This window comes from Streptopelia decaocto (assembly GCF_964273445.1).
Source record: "Streptopelia decaocto genome assembly, chromosome: 1".
NCBI lineage: Eukaryota > Metazoa > Chordata > Aves > Columbiformes > Columbidae > Streptopelia > Streptopelia decaocto.
In genome coordinates, this window is record NC_138663.1 from 210,486,498 (window position 1) to 210,505,183 (window position 18,686).

Genomic DNA, 18,686 nt, shown 5'->3' on the forward strand with positions numbered 1-18,686 from the left:
AGTCTCCTTCTCTGCAGACATTCCAACCCGCCTGGACACCTTCCTGTGTAACCTCATCTGGGTGTTCCTGCTCCATGGGGGGATTGCACTGGATGAGCTTTCCAGGTCCCTTCCAACACCTGACATTCTGGGATTCTGTGATGTAAACTTTGTGCAAGACTCGCCGTGTATTCCACCCCGAATCGTTGAGCTGTAGCGTGTAATCGCAGAAAGACTTTGTGTCTTGATTTGAATGTGTAAATGTTGAATGGCTTTGCTGTCTTCCTTTACTTACACTGATGGAAAAATATGTTGCTGGTGTTTTATAGGAAAGCAAATTGAGGTATTTATTTGTAAGAGAGGCACGGTAAATATGTATTTAACTGTCTCTCTGTGTGTTTAATGACAGCGGGTAGGAAACGTGAGCGGCAGATAACGCACCATCCATCCCGTATCCTTCCCCTCCTTTTATCCCGTGTCATAACGTTCTCATGATGTGCAGGGGGAAAAAGAAGAATATAACCCCCCCCCAAAATCCAACCCAGCGCCAACACTTTTCCTGATAATGAATTTCTGCTAATGAACTTCCAATAATGAATTCCTGATTGTGAATTCCATTTCCCACATTTCAAGGCCCCTCTGCTTTCTATAAAGGACCGAAGCACCTTTTTGACGTTATTAACCCTCGATACAGCGACTTCATCGCCCTGAGAACCGCGCTGCCCATAACGAAGCAATTAGCAAATAAAAGAAATTTTGAAAAATCAGCTCTAAAACCATCACCCCTTGTCCTATCACAACAGGCCCTGCTCTAAAGTCTGTCCCCATCTTTCTTACAGGCCCCTTTTAAGTACAGAAGGCCTGATTTTGCGAAGGCGGCTGGTACCCCCCGCCAAGCCAGTCCCTGCTTTGGGAACACAAATGAGCATTTTAATTTCTCCTGCAAGAACAAGCGTGAAAAATCCCCATGAAACCTTTCAGGAGGGACCAGCAGCACCAGCCAGCACACGCGGCTACGAGGTGGGTGCAAACGGTGTCACCACGCTCAGGTTTTAAGATTGGAAGGTTTTAGGGCAACGAAGTTGGTGAAAGTTTGGAGGGGAAGACGTATGAGGAGGGGCTGAAGTAACTTGGTTTGTTCAGCTTGCAGAAGAAGAGACTGAGGGGACAACTCATGGCATCTACAGCTTCCTCACAAGGGGAGGAGGAGGAACAGGCGCTGATCTCTTTAGTGACCAGTGACAGAACCCCAGGGAACGGCAGAAGATGCACCAGGGAGGGTCAGTGGGACATGAGGAAAAGGTTCTTCATCCAGAGGTGCTGGACACTGAACAGGCTCCCCAGGGAGGTGTCACGGCCCCAACCTGACAGTGTTCAACAAGAGACTGGACACCGTCCCCAGACACACAGGGTGACCTGGGGGGTTGTCATTGCAGGGACAGCAGTTGGACCCGATGATCCTTGTAGGTCCCTTCCAACTCAGCTCATTCTGTGATTCTATGACGCTTATGAATCACCGACATTTGGGGGCACTTTTTGTGTGCGTGTTGCTCTTTTATTCGTGGGTCGTTAATATTTTCTTGCCATTATCCAGCGCTGTGTTGTGTCCAGTTCCTCATGGCCTTGTTCCACATATTCAGTGCTACCTGGGATTTGTTGTCCCAAGCCACTAACGCTTTTCTTCTTTCTATATTCTGTTCTCTCTGTGTCTAAAGACTCGTAGGTTGCCACGGTGGCACAAGGGCCATGTTGTCACTGCTGTGAAAAGAGGTGAATGCTGATTAGGTTCTTCTGGGGTGGTTTATTCCAAATAACTCCTATGCTGATCAGATTGTTCTGGGGTGGTTTATTCCAAATAACTCCTATGCTGATTAGGTTGTTCTGGGGTGGTTTATTCCAAATAACTCCTATGCTGATCAGATTGTTCTGGGGTGGTTTATTCCAAATAACTCCTATGCTGATCAGGTTGTTCTGGGGTGGTTTATTCCAAATAACTCCTATGCTGATTAGGTTGTTCTGGCGTGGTTTATTCCAAATAACTCCTATGCTGATTAGGTTGTTCTGGCGTGGTTTATTCCAAATAACCCCTATGCTCAGGACATTCTGTGATTCTATGGAAAGGAGTATTTTGGGAAAGCGCTGGTGTCCAGGAAGTAGAGAATTAAATTCCTATGGAGCTTCACCCAGGGATGGGCAGCAACATCCCCACATCACCTCCTTGGTCCCTCCTGTCACACACTCACCACTGTCAATAGTATTTTGCTTTTAATGAAGATTCTTGCCGGTGATTTTGTTTCCTGAGTGATCGCCATCAAACCACCCCCCCGGGGAATCGGGGAATTGGGACGGGGGTGACCAGGGTCACACGCTTTGGTTTCTCGCCCCTCGGACAGGCTGGTGTGGGGAGTATCATGAAAACCGTGTCAAAGGAAAGATTCCTCCTCGCACGTTTCTCCCGCAGGGTGGAAGATGCTGGTGACGCCCGTGGGACACGCTCAGCCCCAGCGACGCCGAGCGTCGGAGCCTCCAACACGATTTGGGGGCTCTTTAACAGCTCATTTTACCCCCCACCAGCCACACACCGACCTGTCCCAACAGCAGGTGAGTGTTCAAATAACAAACATTGGGGTGTCCCCCTGGGTTCAACGCGAGGACAGCGGGACTGGCACTCCCATCGCTTCTCCCCATCTGCCGCCACAGCGAGCAGAGCCGCTGGTGTCCTACGGCACGGGGGAAGTTGCAAAAATCCTTTGTTTTGTACCCAAAACGCAAGGCTTTGGCCGGGACATGGGAAATCTCCGCTGGGCACCGAGCCACAGATCTGTGACAGCTTCTTGCTGTGACAAACCCCGCCGGGTGAGACACGGACAGAACCCAGATGGGGGAAAAACAAACTGGAAGTTTCAAGGTCCGTCTCTTTTACCGAGCAGCAGCCGATTGCCGCAGGAAACGCGGGGAAACCCGCGATCTGGCTCCTCTGGAGGCTGTTCCCACGTCGCATCCTCTCCTTCCTTCCACCTGCGCGGCTTTACCACCTGGAAATAACCTCCCGGCTCCTCCGGTTGCCATTTCCAGCCGGTGTGACCCAAATTCATCCCATCTAATAAAGAAAAAAAACAAACAGTTAGTAAAAAATAAATCAACCAAGCCCCTAAAATCCCACAGCAGCGTCATTTTTGTCCCCAGAGGAAAGCAGAGCGACTCGGGGATGTTTTACATGCGGTTTGCAATCCCCGATTCCTGCCATTTCATCCCGTTTGTCACAAAACAAGTGGCTGCGCTCTTTGCTCCCTGGGGGGGTTATTTCTGCTCTTTTAAATTATTATTATTATTATTTGGTAGTTGTTTCCCACCTTCCCTTCTTGGAATGAACCCGGTGCCTCCTCTGCGGCCGAGCGGAACCCATTAGCGCCGCGCTATCGATTTCTTTCGCCCCCGTGAAAAATCCGCTGCCATTTTAAACAGAGCATCTATTTATTTCCCTCGGCCGCGTGTCCTTTCGCTGCCAAGGAGACAAATTATTCCGGTCCTTTGGCAGAGCTCACGATAACACAGCGGAAAAGCTTCTGAGAGCGGTTTATACCGAACCGTGCCCACGTCTACCTGCCGAGGGGCGCCAAGGAAGCCCAAATTGCAGCCTAAATCCCTCCCCGAGGGAACATCTTTATTAATTCATCGCGGAACGAAGCATCTGGCCCGGCCCCCGCTTTCCGAATGCGCGTCTCTGAAATATTTAGCGCCACCGGGATGTTTTGCAGCCGATAACCTGCGTGTCTGCGCCCCGGCCGATGGGGCGAGCGCCTTTTAACTCCTTTCTAATCAATCTGTGCTGCTGGATTAATTTAATTCCTTCTGCTCTTGGTCACGGTAAAGCCAGCGCTGGAGGGAGGGGAGAGGAAAGGGGTTTACATTGAAAAGCCCGCTGGGTTGTTTTGTATTAAGGGCTGCCAAATGCTTAATAAACATGTTTGTTATGTCTTGACTATAAATAATTTGACTTATATTTTAGACCGTGTAACACCAGCCAGTGGGAGATATATTAAAAATATATAGTTATTCCTTCCTGTCCTTTATTTTGTGGAAGACGGGGAGTGGAGAAGAGGAGTTGGGTAATTCTTAGCTCTTGATCTCGCCAAATAATTCAACCTCCCATTTTCCTCACCACACTCTGGTCACCAATGTGGGGGTGATTTAGAATCACAGAATCATTTTGGTTGGAAAAGACCCTCAAGATCATCGAGTCCAACTGCTCCCCCACCCCTGGCACTGCTCCATGTCCTGAGAACCTCATGTCCGTCTGTCCAACCCTCCAGGGATGGTGACTCCAGCACTGCCCTGGGCAGCCTGTTCCAATGCCCCACAGCCCTTTGGGGAAGAAATTGTTCCCCACATCCAACCTCAACCTCCCCTGGCGCAACTTGAGGCCGTTTCCTCTGCTCCTGGCGCTTGTTCCTGGGGAGCAGAGCCCGACCCCCCTGGCTCCAAGCTCCTTTCAGGCAGTTCAGAGATCAGAAGGTCTCCCCTCAGCTCCTGTTCTCCAGCTGAACCCCCCAGGTCCCTCAGCCGCTCCCATCACACTTGTGCTCCAGCCCCTCACCAGCTCCACTCCCTTCTCTCAACTCGCTCCAGCACCTCAAGGCCTTTCTTGGCATGAGGGGCCCAAAACTGCCCCCAGGATTGGCGGTTTGGCCTCCCCAGGTCCCAGCACAGGGACGGTCACTGCCCTGGGCCTGCTGGCCACACTATTTCTTTTTGTTCTCTCTTAAACAGATTCATTAAAAATATTCTTATTTACAGACCTTGTGCTCCCGCTCTGGATCCCCCCGTTATCCAGCTTTCCCAAGTGTGCAGTTGCTCCATCTCTGGAGGAAAAGTTGGGGCTCTGGGGAGAAACTGGGGTTTGCAGCTGCCAATCCCGACCCCTTGGAGTGGAGGAAAAGCCCTTAAGGTGCTGGAGCAAGTTGAGAGAAGGGAACGGAGCTGGTGAGGGGCTGGAGCACAAGTGTGATGGGAGCGGCTGAGGGACCTGGGGGGTTCAGCTGGAGAACAGGAGCTGAGGGGAGACCTTCTGATCTCTGAACTGCCTGAAAGGAGCTTGGAGCCAGGGGGGTCGGGCTCTGCTCCCCAGGAACAAGCGCCAGGAGCAGAGGAAACGGCCTCAAGTTGCGCCAGGGGAGGTTGAGGTTGGATGTGGGGAACAATTTCTTCCCCAAAGGGCTGTGGGGCATTGGAACAGGCTGCCCAGGGCAGTGCTGGAGTCACCATCCCTGGATGCTGGATCAAGCACCAACAGCCCCGCCGGCACCGCGCGTCAGCTTTTTGGGGCTAAATTGCTCCAAAGCGCTATTTTCCCTTTCCAGGCGGCTCTCGGGTGTCTGGTGAGCGGTCGGACTACAGGTCCCGTCGGGCCGTGCGGGCGGCGGGGCGGGCGGGGCGGGAGCGGAGCGCAGCGCTGCCCGCAGCGGGACCCGCCGGCCGCCTCCTCCCGGTGAGCGTGTGCGGGGTGTGCGGGGCCGCTCCGGGGGTGGGGGGGGACCCGGGGAATGGGGGCGAGGGGTGTCGGGAGATGGGGGGAGCGGGGATGGGGTACTGGGGATGTGGGTACCAGGGATGGGAGTACAAGGGAATGGGAGTACCGGCCATGGGGGTACAAGGGGGTGGGGGTACGGTGATGGAGGTACAGGGGGATGAGGGTACCGGGGGTGGGGACACAAGGAGGTGGGGGTACCGGGGATGGGGGTACTGGGGATGGGAGTACTGGGAGATGGGGGGTATCAAGTGATGGGGTACAGGGGATGTGGATACTGCGAATGAGGGTACCGGGGATGGGGGTACAGGGGGATGAGGGTACCGGGGATGGGGACATAAGGAGGTGGGGGTACCAGGGATGGGGGTACTGGGAGATGGGGGGTATGAAGTGGTGGGGGTACTGGGGATGTGGGTACCAGGGGTGGGGGTCCCAGGGATGTGGATACTGGGCATGGAGGCTCCAAGGACTGTAAGTACTGGGAATACGCATACTGGGGGGGACAGGGAGTACTGGGGGGAGTGACTACTGGGGGATGGGGGTACTGGGGATGTGGATACTGGGCATGGAGGGTACCAGGGACTGGCAGTACTGGGAATGTGGGTACCAGGGGGTGGGAGGGTACCAGGGGATGCCAGTTCCTAGGGGACATGGGTACCAGAGGGCTGCAAAAAGGGGGTGCTCAAAAATATGAGCACAGGAGGGTGGCAAAAAGATGCCAGGGGACGGGAGTACCAGAGGATTGGGGTACAGGATGGTGAGGACACCAGGTGGAGGTACCAGGCGACTGCAAATCCAGGGGGATGAGGGTGCCAGGGGCTGTGATTTTGGGGGATACAGTTGCCAAGGGGACGCGGGTGCCAAGGGGATGCGGGTACCAGGGAGATGTGGGTACCAGGGGGATGCAGGTACCAGGGCCGTGGGCTCCTGGGGGACGTGGACACCAGGGGATTTGGGCATCGGGTACCACAGAGGTGCTGGGTGGGGGTCTGTGCCTCTCCGTGCCCCCAGAGCAGGAGGGGACCCAGCTGGGACGTCCTGGAGGCTGTTCCGGGGGTGCTGAGCCCCCATTATCGGGGTCCCTGGTTGGTGGGTGGGGGTATTGTTGCCGCGGCACCGCTCCTGGGGTGCTGGCTCCGCTCGGGGACCTGGGGAGCGATGACTTCATGGCCTTATTAAGGACTAATTTCCATCCAGGCAGGGAAAACAAACCAGCGGGGCCGGCGTTTGCCGTGGAAAGTTACTGGGGCCGTGGGGAGTTTAGCGGGGCCGCGGGGAGTTCGTGGCTGTTTTCATACACGGCCCGGATTTCTCCATTTACCTCCGCGGGATGATAATCTCTAAATCCCAATGAGATTAAAGGCAGAGAGAAAGGTGGCTGCAGTTCCTCCTCCCAGCCCTCGCCACGGTTCCCAGATGACGAAACCCCGCGTCTGTCTAACCCCGATTAACCCGCGCGCTCGGCTTATCCCCCCCATAAAAAAAGAGGCGACGAGGGTGAATCCCCGTCCCACTTCGCACCCGGAGCTGCGGGGAGGTGAGAACGGGGAGAAAAACGCACCAAGGCGGGAGCTGCGACTTTAACCTGGTTATTTTTCCCGTGTCGGCAGGTCCGCAACGCCCATGGCGCTGGTGAAGAGCGGGTGGCTTTGGCGGCAGAGTAAGTGCGACCCGTGAGTTTTCCACAGCGGGAGACACCCCCCCCTTCCCAAATAAAACAAACCTGGAGGAGTTTTGGCTATGGGAGGGTGGTGTGGGGGGAAAGAACAGGTCCCGACCCGGGTGGTTAATCCACGGCAGCGAGGAAATCGCGGCTCAGCCGCTCGCGGGTTTACGTAAGAGACGAGAGGGGCTTTCTGCCACAAAACAGACGCGGCTCCGCGGCCGCGCTGGATCCGGTCCCGTGCGCACGGCGGGGCAGCACCGAGATGCCACGATCGCTTTTATTATATTCTGGCAGCTATTTTTAACTTCAAGCCACCTGGCTTTGCCGCCCCGGATGCGGCGGGTAAATCCATCTGGCAATTCGGGGGGGATGGCGTCGGGTCCCGCGAATGCGCCGGGTGGATCGTGCGGGGTCCTTCACCTCGTCCCCATCCCGCCAGGCTCCATCCTGCGCCGCTGGAAGAGAAACTGGTTCGTCCTCTACCTGGACGGCAGTTTGGTTTACTACCACGACGAGACGCAGCGCGACATGGACGGCCGCATCCACGTCAAGTACAGCTGCCGGGACGTGCGCGCCGGCCGCGAGTGCAGAGGTGAGCGCAGCCCCAAATCCCCCAACATTACGTTCTACTTGTGCTTTCGGGCATCTACGCCACCCCAAAATTCATCCAGGCTGCACAACCCACCCCTTTCCATCTCCCAAGCATCCCGAGAGATGCACGGTGCGTCTTCCGCAGCTTTTCCCCGCGGAGGGAGAAACTCTCCTCCCGCTTTGTGCTTGTTCAAAACACGAGCCCACGGGCCTGACTCATCGCTCGCCGTCTCGCACAAACAAGGAGAACAAAGCGGCAGCTCCGCTCAGCCCACGGCGCCGCACAAAGCGCCTTTCTCGGGCGCCGCCGCGGCGGGAGCGCAAACCCAAAGGTTTCTCCTCACCGGAGGGTCCCGCTGAGTTTTGAGCCTCGCGGGCTTAAGATTTTCCCCTTGCTCGCAATCCAAGCGTCTCGCACTTCAACAGAATTTGGGTGCTTGCTGCAATCTGGGAAATCCGAAGCAAACGCAGCTCGGTCGAGATTTTTGGCAAGTTTCTGTCCTTCTGTTTTCTTGCCGCTGCGGGGGTGGAATTTTTTGCTCCCCGGCTCTTCGCTCCTGTTGGTTTTTAACCTCCAAGAGCCTGATGGTAACGTGTAAGTGGTGATGGAGCTGAAATCAAACCCCAATTATAAGCCGGGTGTCTCAACAGGTTTTTAACAGATTAATTAGCAGCTCAGGGTGGTAATTCACAGAATATCAGAATCCAAGAATTGGATTGGTTGGAAGGGCCCTGGAAAGCTCACCCAGTGCAATCCCCCCATGGAGCAGGAACACCCAGCTGAGGTTACACAGGAAGGTGTCCAGGCGGGTTGGAATGTCTGCACAGAAGGAGACTCCACAACCCCCCTGGGCAGCCTGGGCCAGGCTCTGCCACCCTCACCAGGAACAAGTTTCTTCTCAGATTTAAGTGGAACCTCTTGTGTTCCAGTTTGTACCCATTACCCCTTGTCCTGTCATTGGTTGTCACCAAGAGCCTGGCTCCATCCTCCTGACACTCACCCTTTAGATATCTGTAAACATGAATGAGTCACCCCTCAGTGTCCTCTTGTCCAGCTCCAGAGCCCCAGCTCCCTCAGCCTTTCCTCACACGGGAGATGCTCCACTCCCTTCAGCATCTTGGTGGCTGCGCTGGACTCTCTCCAGCAGTTCCCTGTCCTGCTGGAACTCAGGGGCCACAACTGGACACAATATTCCAGGTGTGGTCTCCCCAGGGCAGAGCAGAGGGGCAGGAGAACCTCTCTGACCTACTGACCACCCCCTTCTAACCCACCCCAGGTACCATTGGCTTCCTGGCCACAAGGGCACAGTGCTGGCTCATGGTCACCCTGCTGTCCCCAGGACCCCCAGGTCCCTTTCCCCTACACTGCTCTCCAACAGCTCATTCCCCAACTTACACTGGAACCTGGGGTTGTTCCTGCCCAGATCCAAGACTCTACACTTGCCCTTGTTCTAGTTCATTAAATGTTTCCCCGCCCAACTCTCAGCCTGTCCAGGTCTCTGATGGCAGCACAGCCTCTGGCGTGTCAGCCACTCCTCCCAGCTTGGTGTCACCAGCAAACTTGCTGACAGTCACTCTATTCCCTCACCCAAGTCATTGATGAATATATTGAATAACACCAGCCCAGCACTGCCCCCTGAGGCACTGCACTAGATCCAAGCCTCCAATTCAGAGCCTGACCCTCTCCCGAGAGGCTCCCTGGGGAGATTTGGGGATGGATTTTGGGGCGTCTCTTTGCCGACGCTGGATCCCGCCCTTTTCCAGACGTGCAGCCGCCCGAGGGGAAGAGCCGCGAGTGCCTGTTGACCGTGGTGCTGCGCGACGGCTCCAAGACAACACTTTGCGCCGAGAGCGAGGACGACGCCGTGTAAGCCAAAAAAATCCCCTCTCGGTGCCTTTTCCATCCAGATTATCCCGGCCCAGAGCCCTGTCCTGCTCCCACTATCGGCCAAACCCCCTGCGGTCCCTGTTGCCTCAAACACTCACGTTCTTTGTCGCAACTGGAGATTGAGAACTCACCCCTCAGCCCCATCGAGGAGGCTGGGGAAGAGTTTTCATCGGTATTCAGCGATAAATAGCGTGGAAGTCAAGTCCTAATTGACTTAAGGCCACGGGCAGCAGTAGGAAACACCCACATTTCGCATTGTTCCCCTTTTATTTATTCCTATAAAAGTTAAAACAAATTAAAACCTAATTTTTCTAAAATACTGGAAAACAGGAAACCTTCAGCTGCACTAGATGGAGGGAGATGTTCAGCAGCGGCCAAGCTGAGCTTAATCAATTAAGCCTGACCCTGGCTGAATGGAAATTCACTTATTGCCCGCTTTTTCGGCCCGATTTAGATAACCGGGCCCCTCTGTTTTGTTTGCAGCGCTTGGAAGATGGCGGTGCTGGAGGCTAAAGCCACCCCGGTGAGGCTTTGTCCCCCTAAAAATAGGGATATTGTCCCCCAAATGGGCTTTGGATGAGGGTCAAACCAACCTGAGTCCCCCCAGGCAGAGTCACAGTGACAGGGGACACAGGGACAGGGGAACGGGGATGGAATTTCAAGGGAATGGGGCAGAATTTAAGGTGATGGGGACAGGGTTAAGGTGACAAGGTTAAGGTGACGAGAACAGGGTTAAGGTTATGAGGACAGGGTTAAGGTGAGGGGGACAGGGTTAAGGTGACAGGGACAAGGGTAAGGTGACGGGGACAAGGGTTAAGGTGACGGGGACAAGGGTTAAGGTGACGAGGACAAGGTTAAGGTGACGGGGACAAGGTTAAGGTGACGGGGAGAAGGTTAAGGTGACGGGTGAAGGTTAAGGTGACGGGGACAGGGTTAAGGTGACGGGGACAGGGTTAAGGTGACGGGGGCAAGGCTAAGGTGACATGGTTAAGGTGACGAGAACAGGGTTAAGGTTATGAGGACAGGGTTAAGGTGACGGGGACAAGGTTAAGGTGACAGGGACGGGGTAAGGTGACATGGAGAATGTTAAGGTGACGAGGACAAAGTTAACGTGACAGGAAGAAGGTTAAGGAGATGGGAAGAAGGGTAAAGTGACAGGGACAGGGTTAAGGTGACATGGGGAATGTTAAGGTGACGAGGACAAGGTTAAGGTGACAGGGACAGGGTTAAGGTGACGGGGAGAATGTTAAGGTGACGAGGACAAGGTTAAGGTGACGGGGAGAAGGTTAAGGTGATGGGGACAGGGTTAAGGTGATGGGGACAGGGTTAAGGTGACATGGAGAATGTTAAGGTGACATGGAGAATGTTAAGGTGACAAGGACAAGGTTAAGGTGACAAGGACAAGGTTAAGGTGATGGGGAGAAGGTTAAGGTGACAAGGACAAGGTTAAGGTGACAAGGACAGGGTTAAGGTGATGGGGACAGGGTTAAGGTGACGGGGACAGGGTTAAGGTGACGAGGACAAGGTTAAGGTGACAAGGACAAGGTTAAGGTGACGGGAACAGGGTTAAGGTGACGGGGACAGGGCTAAGGTGATGGGGACAGGGTTAAGGTGACAGAGACAAGGCTAAGGTGACATGGTTAAGGTGACGAGAACAGGGTTAAGGTGACAAGGACAGGGTTAAGGTGACGAGGACAGGGTTAAGGTGACGAGGACAGGGCTAAGGTGACGGGGGCAAGCCTAAGGTGACAAGGTTAAGGTGACGAGAACAGGGTTAAGGTTACGAGAACGGGGTTAAGGTGAGGGGGACAGGGTTAAGGTGACGGGGACAGGGTTAAGGTGACGGGGAAAAGTTTAAGGTGACGGGGAGAATGTTAAGGTGACGGCGACAGGGTTAAGGTGACGGGGACAGGGTTAAGGTGACAAGGTTAAGGTGACGAGAACAAGGTTAAGGTGACAGGGACAGGGTTAAGATGAGGGGGAGAGGGTTAAGTTGACGGGGTTAAGGTGACAGGGACAGGGTTAAGGTGACATGGAGAATGTTAAGGTGATGAGGACAAGGTTAAGGTGACAGGGACAAGGTTAAGGTGATGGGGAACACAGTTACAGTGACAGAGGCCCAGTTAAAGGGAACAGGGACAGAGTTAAGGGGACACAGCTGAGGTGACAGAGGCCACAGCTGAGGTGACCTGAGCACAGGCGGGTGATTCAGGTGCTTGGCAAGGCCACCCGGGGCATTTCAGACACTCCGGGCCCCCCCGTTTCAGCAGCGCGGGGGAACCCAAGCGATTCAAACCCCTGTCACACATGGGGGAAACTGAGGCACGGCCACAGCTGATGTCGCGGCCTCGCGCCGCTGCTCCCAGGTGCACGTCTACGACCCCTACGACGACGACTACTACCAGACGGTGCCCCTGGACTCCCACCAAACCGCCTACATCAGCTCCGGCCACTACGCCCCCCAGTACGGAGGTGAGTGACCCCCCCAGATTCACCCCATCCCTCCTCAATTCACCGCTTCGCCTTATTACCACCTGCTTAATTTGGGCAGGGGGAGGTGGGGCTGGGATCCCCCCAGGGTCGGCAGCAGATAGTGGAGCCGCAGCCAAAACTGGGGTGCAGCTCACCCCCCCTTTTTCCATTTTGCTTTGCAGCTCCCGGGGTGACCCACGTCATCGTGCGCGAGGATCCGTATCGGGTGTCCGGGGACCAGATGGCCCTGGGGCTGCTGGCGGGGGCGGCCACCGGCGCCGCGCTGGGCTCCTTCATGTGGATGCCGTGCTGGTTTTAAACCCCCCCCCAAAACTGGGCTGCATCTCCCCAGCTCGGTTTAACTCACCCGCGGCTTGGAACCCACCCTGAGCCACCCTCGGCCTCCCAAAAACTCCCTGTGGACAGAGATCCAGCCCCAAACTCACCCCCATCCTCCTCCCTGCACTGGCTTTTGCATTAAATAACCCCCACATGCTTCAGAGACCCCCCAAAACCGTATCCCCAAATCCCCTGGCATCCTGTTCCCACTCAAAGGCCTGGGAGCTACCAGGGCTGGCAGCAGAGGGGAGGGTGAAGTGCAACAAGCCCTAAAACCCAACTTAATTCATCACCCTCACCTCAATACCTGGGTTTTGGACAGATATGGAGAGGGAGGGCTGCACCAAACACCTATTCTTGTGGAGACATACGGGTTTTTTTGCATCCCATGGCACAGCAGCTCTGTAAGTCTACCTTGGCTTGAGTGAGGCATTTGACACAGTGTCCACAGCATCCTCACAGCTGAACTGAGGGAGTGCGGGCTGGACGATCGGGGAGTGAGGTGACTGTGAACTGGCTGAAGGGAAGAAGCCAGAGAGTCGTGGTCAATGGGGCAGAGTCCAGTTGAGGCCTGGATCTAGTGCAGTGCCTCAGGGGGCAGTGCTGGGGCCGGTGTTATTCAATATATTCATCAGTGATTTGGACGAGGGAATAGAGTGACTGTCAGCAAGTTTGCTGGTGACACCAAGCTGGGAGGAGTGGCTGACACGCCAGAGGCTGTGCTGCCATCAGAGACCTGGACAGGCTGAGAGTTGGGCGGGGAGAAATGTAATGAAATAGAACAAGGGCAAGTGTAGAGTCTTGGATCTGGGCAGGAACAACCCCAGGTTCCTGTGTAAGTTGGGGAACGAGCTGTTGGAGAGCAGTGTAGGGGAAAGGGACCTGGGGGTCCTGGGGACAGCAGGGTGACCATGAGCCAGCACTGGGCCCTTGTGGCCAGGAAGCCAATGGGACCTGGGGTGGGTTAGAAGGGGGTGGTCAGTAGGTCAGAGAGGTTCTCCTGCCCCTCTGCTCTGCCCTGGGGAGACCACACCTGGAATATTGTGTCCAGTTGTGGCCCCTGAGTTCCAGCAGGACAGGGAACTGCTGGAGAGAGTCCAGCGCAGCCACCAAGATGCTGAAGGGACTGGAGCATCTCCCGTGTGAGGAAAGGCTGAGGGAGCTGGGGCTCTGGAGCTGGACAAGAGGACACTGAGGGGGGACTCATTCATGGGGATCAATATGGAAAGGGGGAGTGTCAGGAGGATGGAGCCAGGCTCTTCTCGGTGACAACCAGTGACAGGACAAGGGGCAATGGGTTCAAACTGGAACACAAGAGGTTCCACTTAAATATGAGAACAAACTTGTTCCTGGTGAGGGTGGCAGAGCCTGGCCCAGGCTGCCCAGGGAGGTTGTGGAGTCTCCTTCTCTGCAGACATTCCAACCCGCCTGGACACCTTCCTGTGTAACCTCATCTGGGTGTTCCTGCTCCATGGGGGGATTGCACTGGATGAGCTTTCCAGGTCCCTTCCAACCCCTGACATTCTGGGATTCTGTGAAGGGCTTTTTTTTGGGGGGTCCATCACTAGAGCATGTACTGACGTTGAGAGGCAACCCCAGGGATGCTCGAGAGACGGGTGAAAAATTAAGGGGCGTAAAAAACTCAGCAGGATTTTCCAGCCTCCCTGGGCCTGGCCAAGCTGGAGAAGTGGGGTCAAACCTCAGGAAATTGGGGCCAAACCCCTTGGAATTGGGGCTAAACCCTTTGGAATCGGGCTGGGAAGAGCCCTGGGAGTGTCACAGCTTCCCCAGCAAAGCAGCATCTTGAGCTTCACCCTGATTTTTGGGAAGGGGAAGAAATCACCTTGGGACAAAGAGAAGGGGGAGAAATCACCCGGGGAGCAGGGTCCAAACAAAAAACCACAGCTAGATTAAAAAAACCACGGTGACACCAGCACCCTGCTCTTGCTGTTTAAGCCCCGGATCAGTTCACCCCTGTGCCTGATGGGGGATCGGGATGTCCCAAAAACACCGTCCCCAGTCTCCTTTGCCTCGCTGCTGCTTCAAACCTGCTCCCGTCAACCCAGCGATTTTTGGAGAGAAAACAGGAAAATAAAAGCGCTATCAGTCAAATAAAGGCAGCGAAAAACAAGAGCCAGGCTGCGGGTGAGTGAGGATGAGGAGGGGGCTGCTCATCCTTCACCATCTCCGGGGGTGGGAGGGTTTGGGTCCCATGTTGTCAGCTCCCCCATCTCCTGCACCCCTTTTCCTCCCTATTTGCCAACCAGGAGCTCTGAGGGCAGCTGGAGGGGCTGGGAAGCACAAAAACATCCTCTAGTTCTAGTTGTGGAAGCTGAGGTTGGCCTACTCCTTGGTTTCAGAAGAAAATAAGCTTTGCTCCCTCCTGGATCCTCACTTGGCCCCACCTCATGTTTTCTGAGCCCTTTTCCATCATCACCTAAGCCTGTCCCTCCAGAAGATGACCTTTTGTGGGGTGTCCCCCACCCTGAGCCAAGGGCAGAGCTTTGAGAGCGACTTTGCTCCCTGCGGATGGGAAGAATCATCAAATAGTTTGGGTTGAGACCTCCCCAGCTCCCCCAGTGCCCCCCCTGCCATGAGCAGGGACATCTTCACCAGCTCAGGTTGCTCAGAGCCCCGTCCAGCCTGGCCTGGGATGTCTCCAGGGATGGTTCAGCCACCACCTCTCTGGCCAACCTGGGCCAGGCTCTCACCACCCTCAAGGGCAACAATTTCTTCCTCATGTCTGGCCTGAATCTCCCTCCTTTAGTTTAAAACCATCACCCCTTGTCCTATCACAACAGGCCCTGCTACAAGAAGCCCCAGCTGCCACTGTTGCCACTAATTAGCACTAGAGGCTGCTAATGAAGCAGCCTGGGACATGGAGGCCTCGGGATCAAGCTCAGCTCTGGTGGGAATAAAGCACCTGAGTCTCAGCAGCGGAATCTGCGGGTGCCGGAGAGCTGGGCAAGGAAGAGGCAGTTTTGGGGTCACACCAAGCAGGACACACCTGAACCCTCTTTTCTGAGGGGGTGCAGCAATCCAGGGAGCTGGCAGATGGGCTCTCCAGGGCAGGTATTTACCCCACAGGGTGCACAACCCAAGGGTGAGACACACCTGGACATGGAAGCATCCGGAAATGCTTCACCGAGAGCAGCATGATTTGGAAACTGGCACTTTGTTCAACATCACGTCCAGCTGCTGACCTGCCCTGGGGTCACAGCAACCCCAGGCAGCGCTACAGGCTCGGGGAAGAGCGGCTGGAAAGTGCCCGGCGGAAAAGGAGCTGGGGGTGTTGGTGCCAGCGGCTGAACATGAGCCAGCGTGTGCCCAGGTGGCCAAGAGGCCACCAGCATCCTGGCTGGTACCAGCACTGGTGTGGCCAGCAGGCCCAGGGCAGTGACCGTCCCTGTGCTGGGACCTGGGGAGGCCAAACCGCCAATCCTGGGGGCAGTTCTGGGCCCCTCACACCAAGAAAGGCCTTGAGGTGCTGGAGCGAGTTGAGAGAAGGGAACGGAGCTGGTGAGGGGCTGGAGCACAAGTGTGATGGGAGCGGCTGAGGGACCTGGGGGGTTCAGCTGGAGAACAGGAGCTGAGGGGAGACCTTCTGATCTCTGAACTGCCTGAAAGGAGCTTGGAGCCAGGGGGGTCGGGCTCTGCTCCCCAGGAACAAGCGCCAGGAGCAGAGGAAACGGCCTCAAGTTGCGCCAGGGGAGGTTGAGGTTGGATGCGGGGAACAATTTCTTGCCCAAAGGGCTGTGGGGCATTGGAACAGGCTGCCCAGGGCAGTGCTGGAGTCACCATCCCTGGAGGGTTGGACAGACAGACAGAGGTTCTCAGGACATGGGGCAGTGCCAGGGGTGGGTTATGGTTGGCCTCGATGATCCTGAGGGTCTTTTCCAACTAAAATGATTCTGTGATTCTATGAAAAGCTCCTTTTCCCCAGCTCAGACCCCCACACTCCCCATCCCTGCGGTACCTGCACATCCCAGGGCTGATCCCGCTCCTCTCCTGTCACCAGGGCTGTGACCCAGGGACACCGAGTGCTCCAGGTAAGGCCATCGAGCAGGGCAGCGATTCCCGGGGTCTTCACGCTGTCAGTGTGAGCAGCTGACATCAGCCAGACCCTTCACTAGGAATCTAAACAAAGGAGCAATTACATAAGTTAGAAATAAATCTGGAAGGACAGACAGACATTCGGGCTGACCCCCTCCATTCAAACAGACCCCTCTCTCCCAAACATCAGCCCAAGCCCAGAACAACGCACCAAAATGAGGATGAACGCGGTGGGATCTGCGCTAAGGACCAGGCACAGGCGTGGACACAACAAACAGCCTCAGAACATTAACGCCCGAATGCGACAGCGAAGAAACGGGCTGGAGGCCGCTTGATCCTCGCCGCAATCAAAAATCCTTTATTTGGGAATAAAACAGCATCGTGGGCTGCTGCACCTGGGCAAACGTCAGGATCAAACCTCCAATTCCCACCCGGCTGGGGTAAATGTGGGAAAGGTCAGTGCCAGCACCAATAAACACCATTTGCTCCCTTAAACTCCTCGTATCTGACACGCGGCTCCGCGCACGGACCGACGGGCGGAACGGGGTGGGATAGAGAGCGATTTCAGCGCTTTAATCAGCGGTGATTTTAATCAACCCTCGAACACAACCCTGGTTCCAGACGCGCTCCCCGGGTGGCCGACAGCGAGCGCTCAACACGGCTTTGATTTCTATCCGAAAACCTCGGGGCCAGGCTGGAAGAATCCACTCGGGAAAAGCGTCTGTGGAAAAGCTGCCTCCAGGCCTTCAGCCCTGCCCTCCTCCTCCTCCTCCTCACCCTCCGGGGACCGGCGGAGCTGCCGCTGTCATTGCGATTCAGCCGGCGTTTCGCTCCCGATGCGCTTACGGCACCGGTTACATTTGGCCGCTGTAAGATCTCCAATATCTTATTAAAAAGACTTAAGACTCTGGTGAGTGCTCAGGCTGGGAAATGTGCTTATTGGGGGAGAAAACAAACAAAACAACAGGTCTTTTTGCAAATTGAGGGAAAAACAAGCCTGAAAACTCAGGCGACGAGGAGGCAGCACAGACGGTGTTTGCAGCCGCTCTGCGGCACAAACAGCAGCTTGCCCGCCCCTCATTTATCTTCTTTTCGGGGCCGGTACATGCCCAGCATGGAAAAAGGTGTTTCTGCGTCAGGTAAGAGCCCTCTCACGGTTTAATTTGCTGAGGATTTGGGCGCTGGAAGCAAAAAGCCGCCGCTGCGCAGGGAGGGGACGGTGGCGGCTGCTGCTGCAGCTCTGCAGATGCTGCCGGGAGGACGTTGCGGATTCTCCAGCCTGGAAAAATCAGGGTAGACAAAGAAACCATCCAGAGCCAGATGCTCCCTGCGTGACTTTACAGTTTTATATATAAAATATATAGTTTATGTATAAAAAAAAAGACACAGAGAGCTTGAGCGATGCGGCTGTGAGCGGGTGGCCAGGACCGGTGTCCCCAAACAAGCATCCCCAGCCTGTGCCTTGCCCAGTCTTTCTCCAGTTTAATCCAGCTCCTTGTTATAGGCGAGAAACTGGGATACTGGTACTAGAGGCATGAGCCCCAAGGCTACGCACAAGGGCAACGTTAAGGTGATTAATGGCAATGGGGAGGAATACGGAGGAATTAAGACCGAGGCGCATCAGCGCTACAACACCTGTTCACGTTCCTTCCGATAAATTAAGCCTAAACCCAGTTTCTTCCCTGTCAAATTGAACAACTGATTTATCCATTAGCCTTTTAATATAGAAAAAGCAACGGGGATAACTCAAAGAGCATCCCTGTTGTTGGTACTCACCGGGGAGCGGAGGGAACATCAGGACGTCGAGAGAAAGGAGCGGAAAGACGCAGCCGGAGCAGGGACGGGACGCGCTCTCGGGCTCGGGATCGCTCGCCGATCGCTGGAAACAATCGCAGAGACACCGTGTAGAACCGGAGGGACAAGAAGCACACAGCTCCACCATCTTTCCTCAAACAAAACCAACCCCAACCAACTTACTTTTGCCCCTTTTTGCCCCCACGAACCTGTGGTCTGGACGTACTTAGAGAAGAGAGCCAGAGCTTTCCAATGAGACAGGTATTTATTTAGTTCAAGCGCTAAGGATTTCCGCCGTTGCCGTCGTCGGGTCATATTATCAAACAGAGCTGAGGTACCAGTGACATTTCAACACGAAGGAACCTTTTTTCCCCCCC

General features: G+C 55.2%; 1 protein-coding gene and 1 long non-coding RNA gene across 3 annotated transcripts; one reads left to right on the forward strand and one right to left on the reverse strand.

Annotated features, from left to right (window-relative positions):
- Positions 1–1,569: 1,569 nt before the first annotated feature.
- Positions 1,570–16,752, reverse strand: LOC309447385. Its single transcript, XR_014185599.1, has 3 exons — positions 16,439–16,752; positions 2,903–3,079; positions 1,570–1,737 (listed from the first exon to the last, which is right to left on the reverse strand). It is a non-coding gene; the product is annotated as an uncharacterized lncRNA (long non-coding RNA).
- Positions 5,408–13,101, forward strand: PLEKHB1 (pleckstrin homology domain containing B1). 2 transcript variants are annotated; one of them, XM_082067887.1, is made up of 7 exons: positions 5,408–5,467; positions 7,117–7,166; positions 7,612–7,764; positions 9,528–9,630; positions 10,135–10,174; positions 12,018–12,123; positions 12,306–13,101. In XM_082067887.1, exons 2-7 carry the CDS (start codon positions 7,130–7,132, stop codon positions 12,440–12,442), a joined length of 576 nt encoding a protein of 191 aa, XP_081924013.1. In that variant the 5' UTR covers positions 5,408–5,467; positions 7,117–7,129; the 3' UTR covers positions 12,443–13,101. The 2 variants fall into 2 exon arrangements, with proteins under 2 accessions (XP_081924013.1, XP_081924014.1); XM_082067888.1 differs by lacking the exons at positions 5,408–5,467; positions 7,117–7,166 and having other exon boundaries at positions 7,259–7,764.
- Positions 16,753–18,686: the final 1,934 nt, after the last annotated feature.

Excerpts from the sequence above, each read along its gene's own strand:
- PLEKHB1 (XM_082067888.1), top strand. The coding sequence starts at position 7,506 with ATGCGGCGGGTAAATCCATCTGGCAATTCGGGGGGGATGGCGTCGGGT. Across the intron at positions 9,631-10,134 it reads GAGAGCGAGGACGACGCCGT|CGCTTGGAAGATGGCGGTGC; the intron begins GTAAGCCAAAAA and ends TTTTGTTTGCAG. Across the intron at positions 10,175-12,017 it reads TGGAGGCTAAAGCCACCCCG|GTGCACGTCTACGACCCCTA; the intron begins GTGAGGCTTTGT and ends CGCTGCTCCCAG.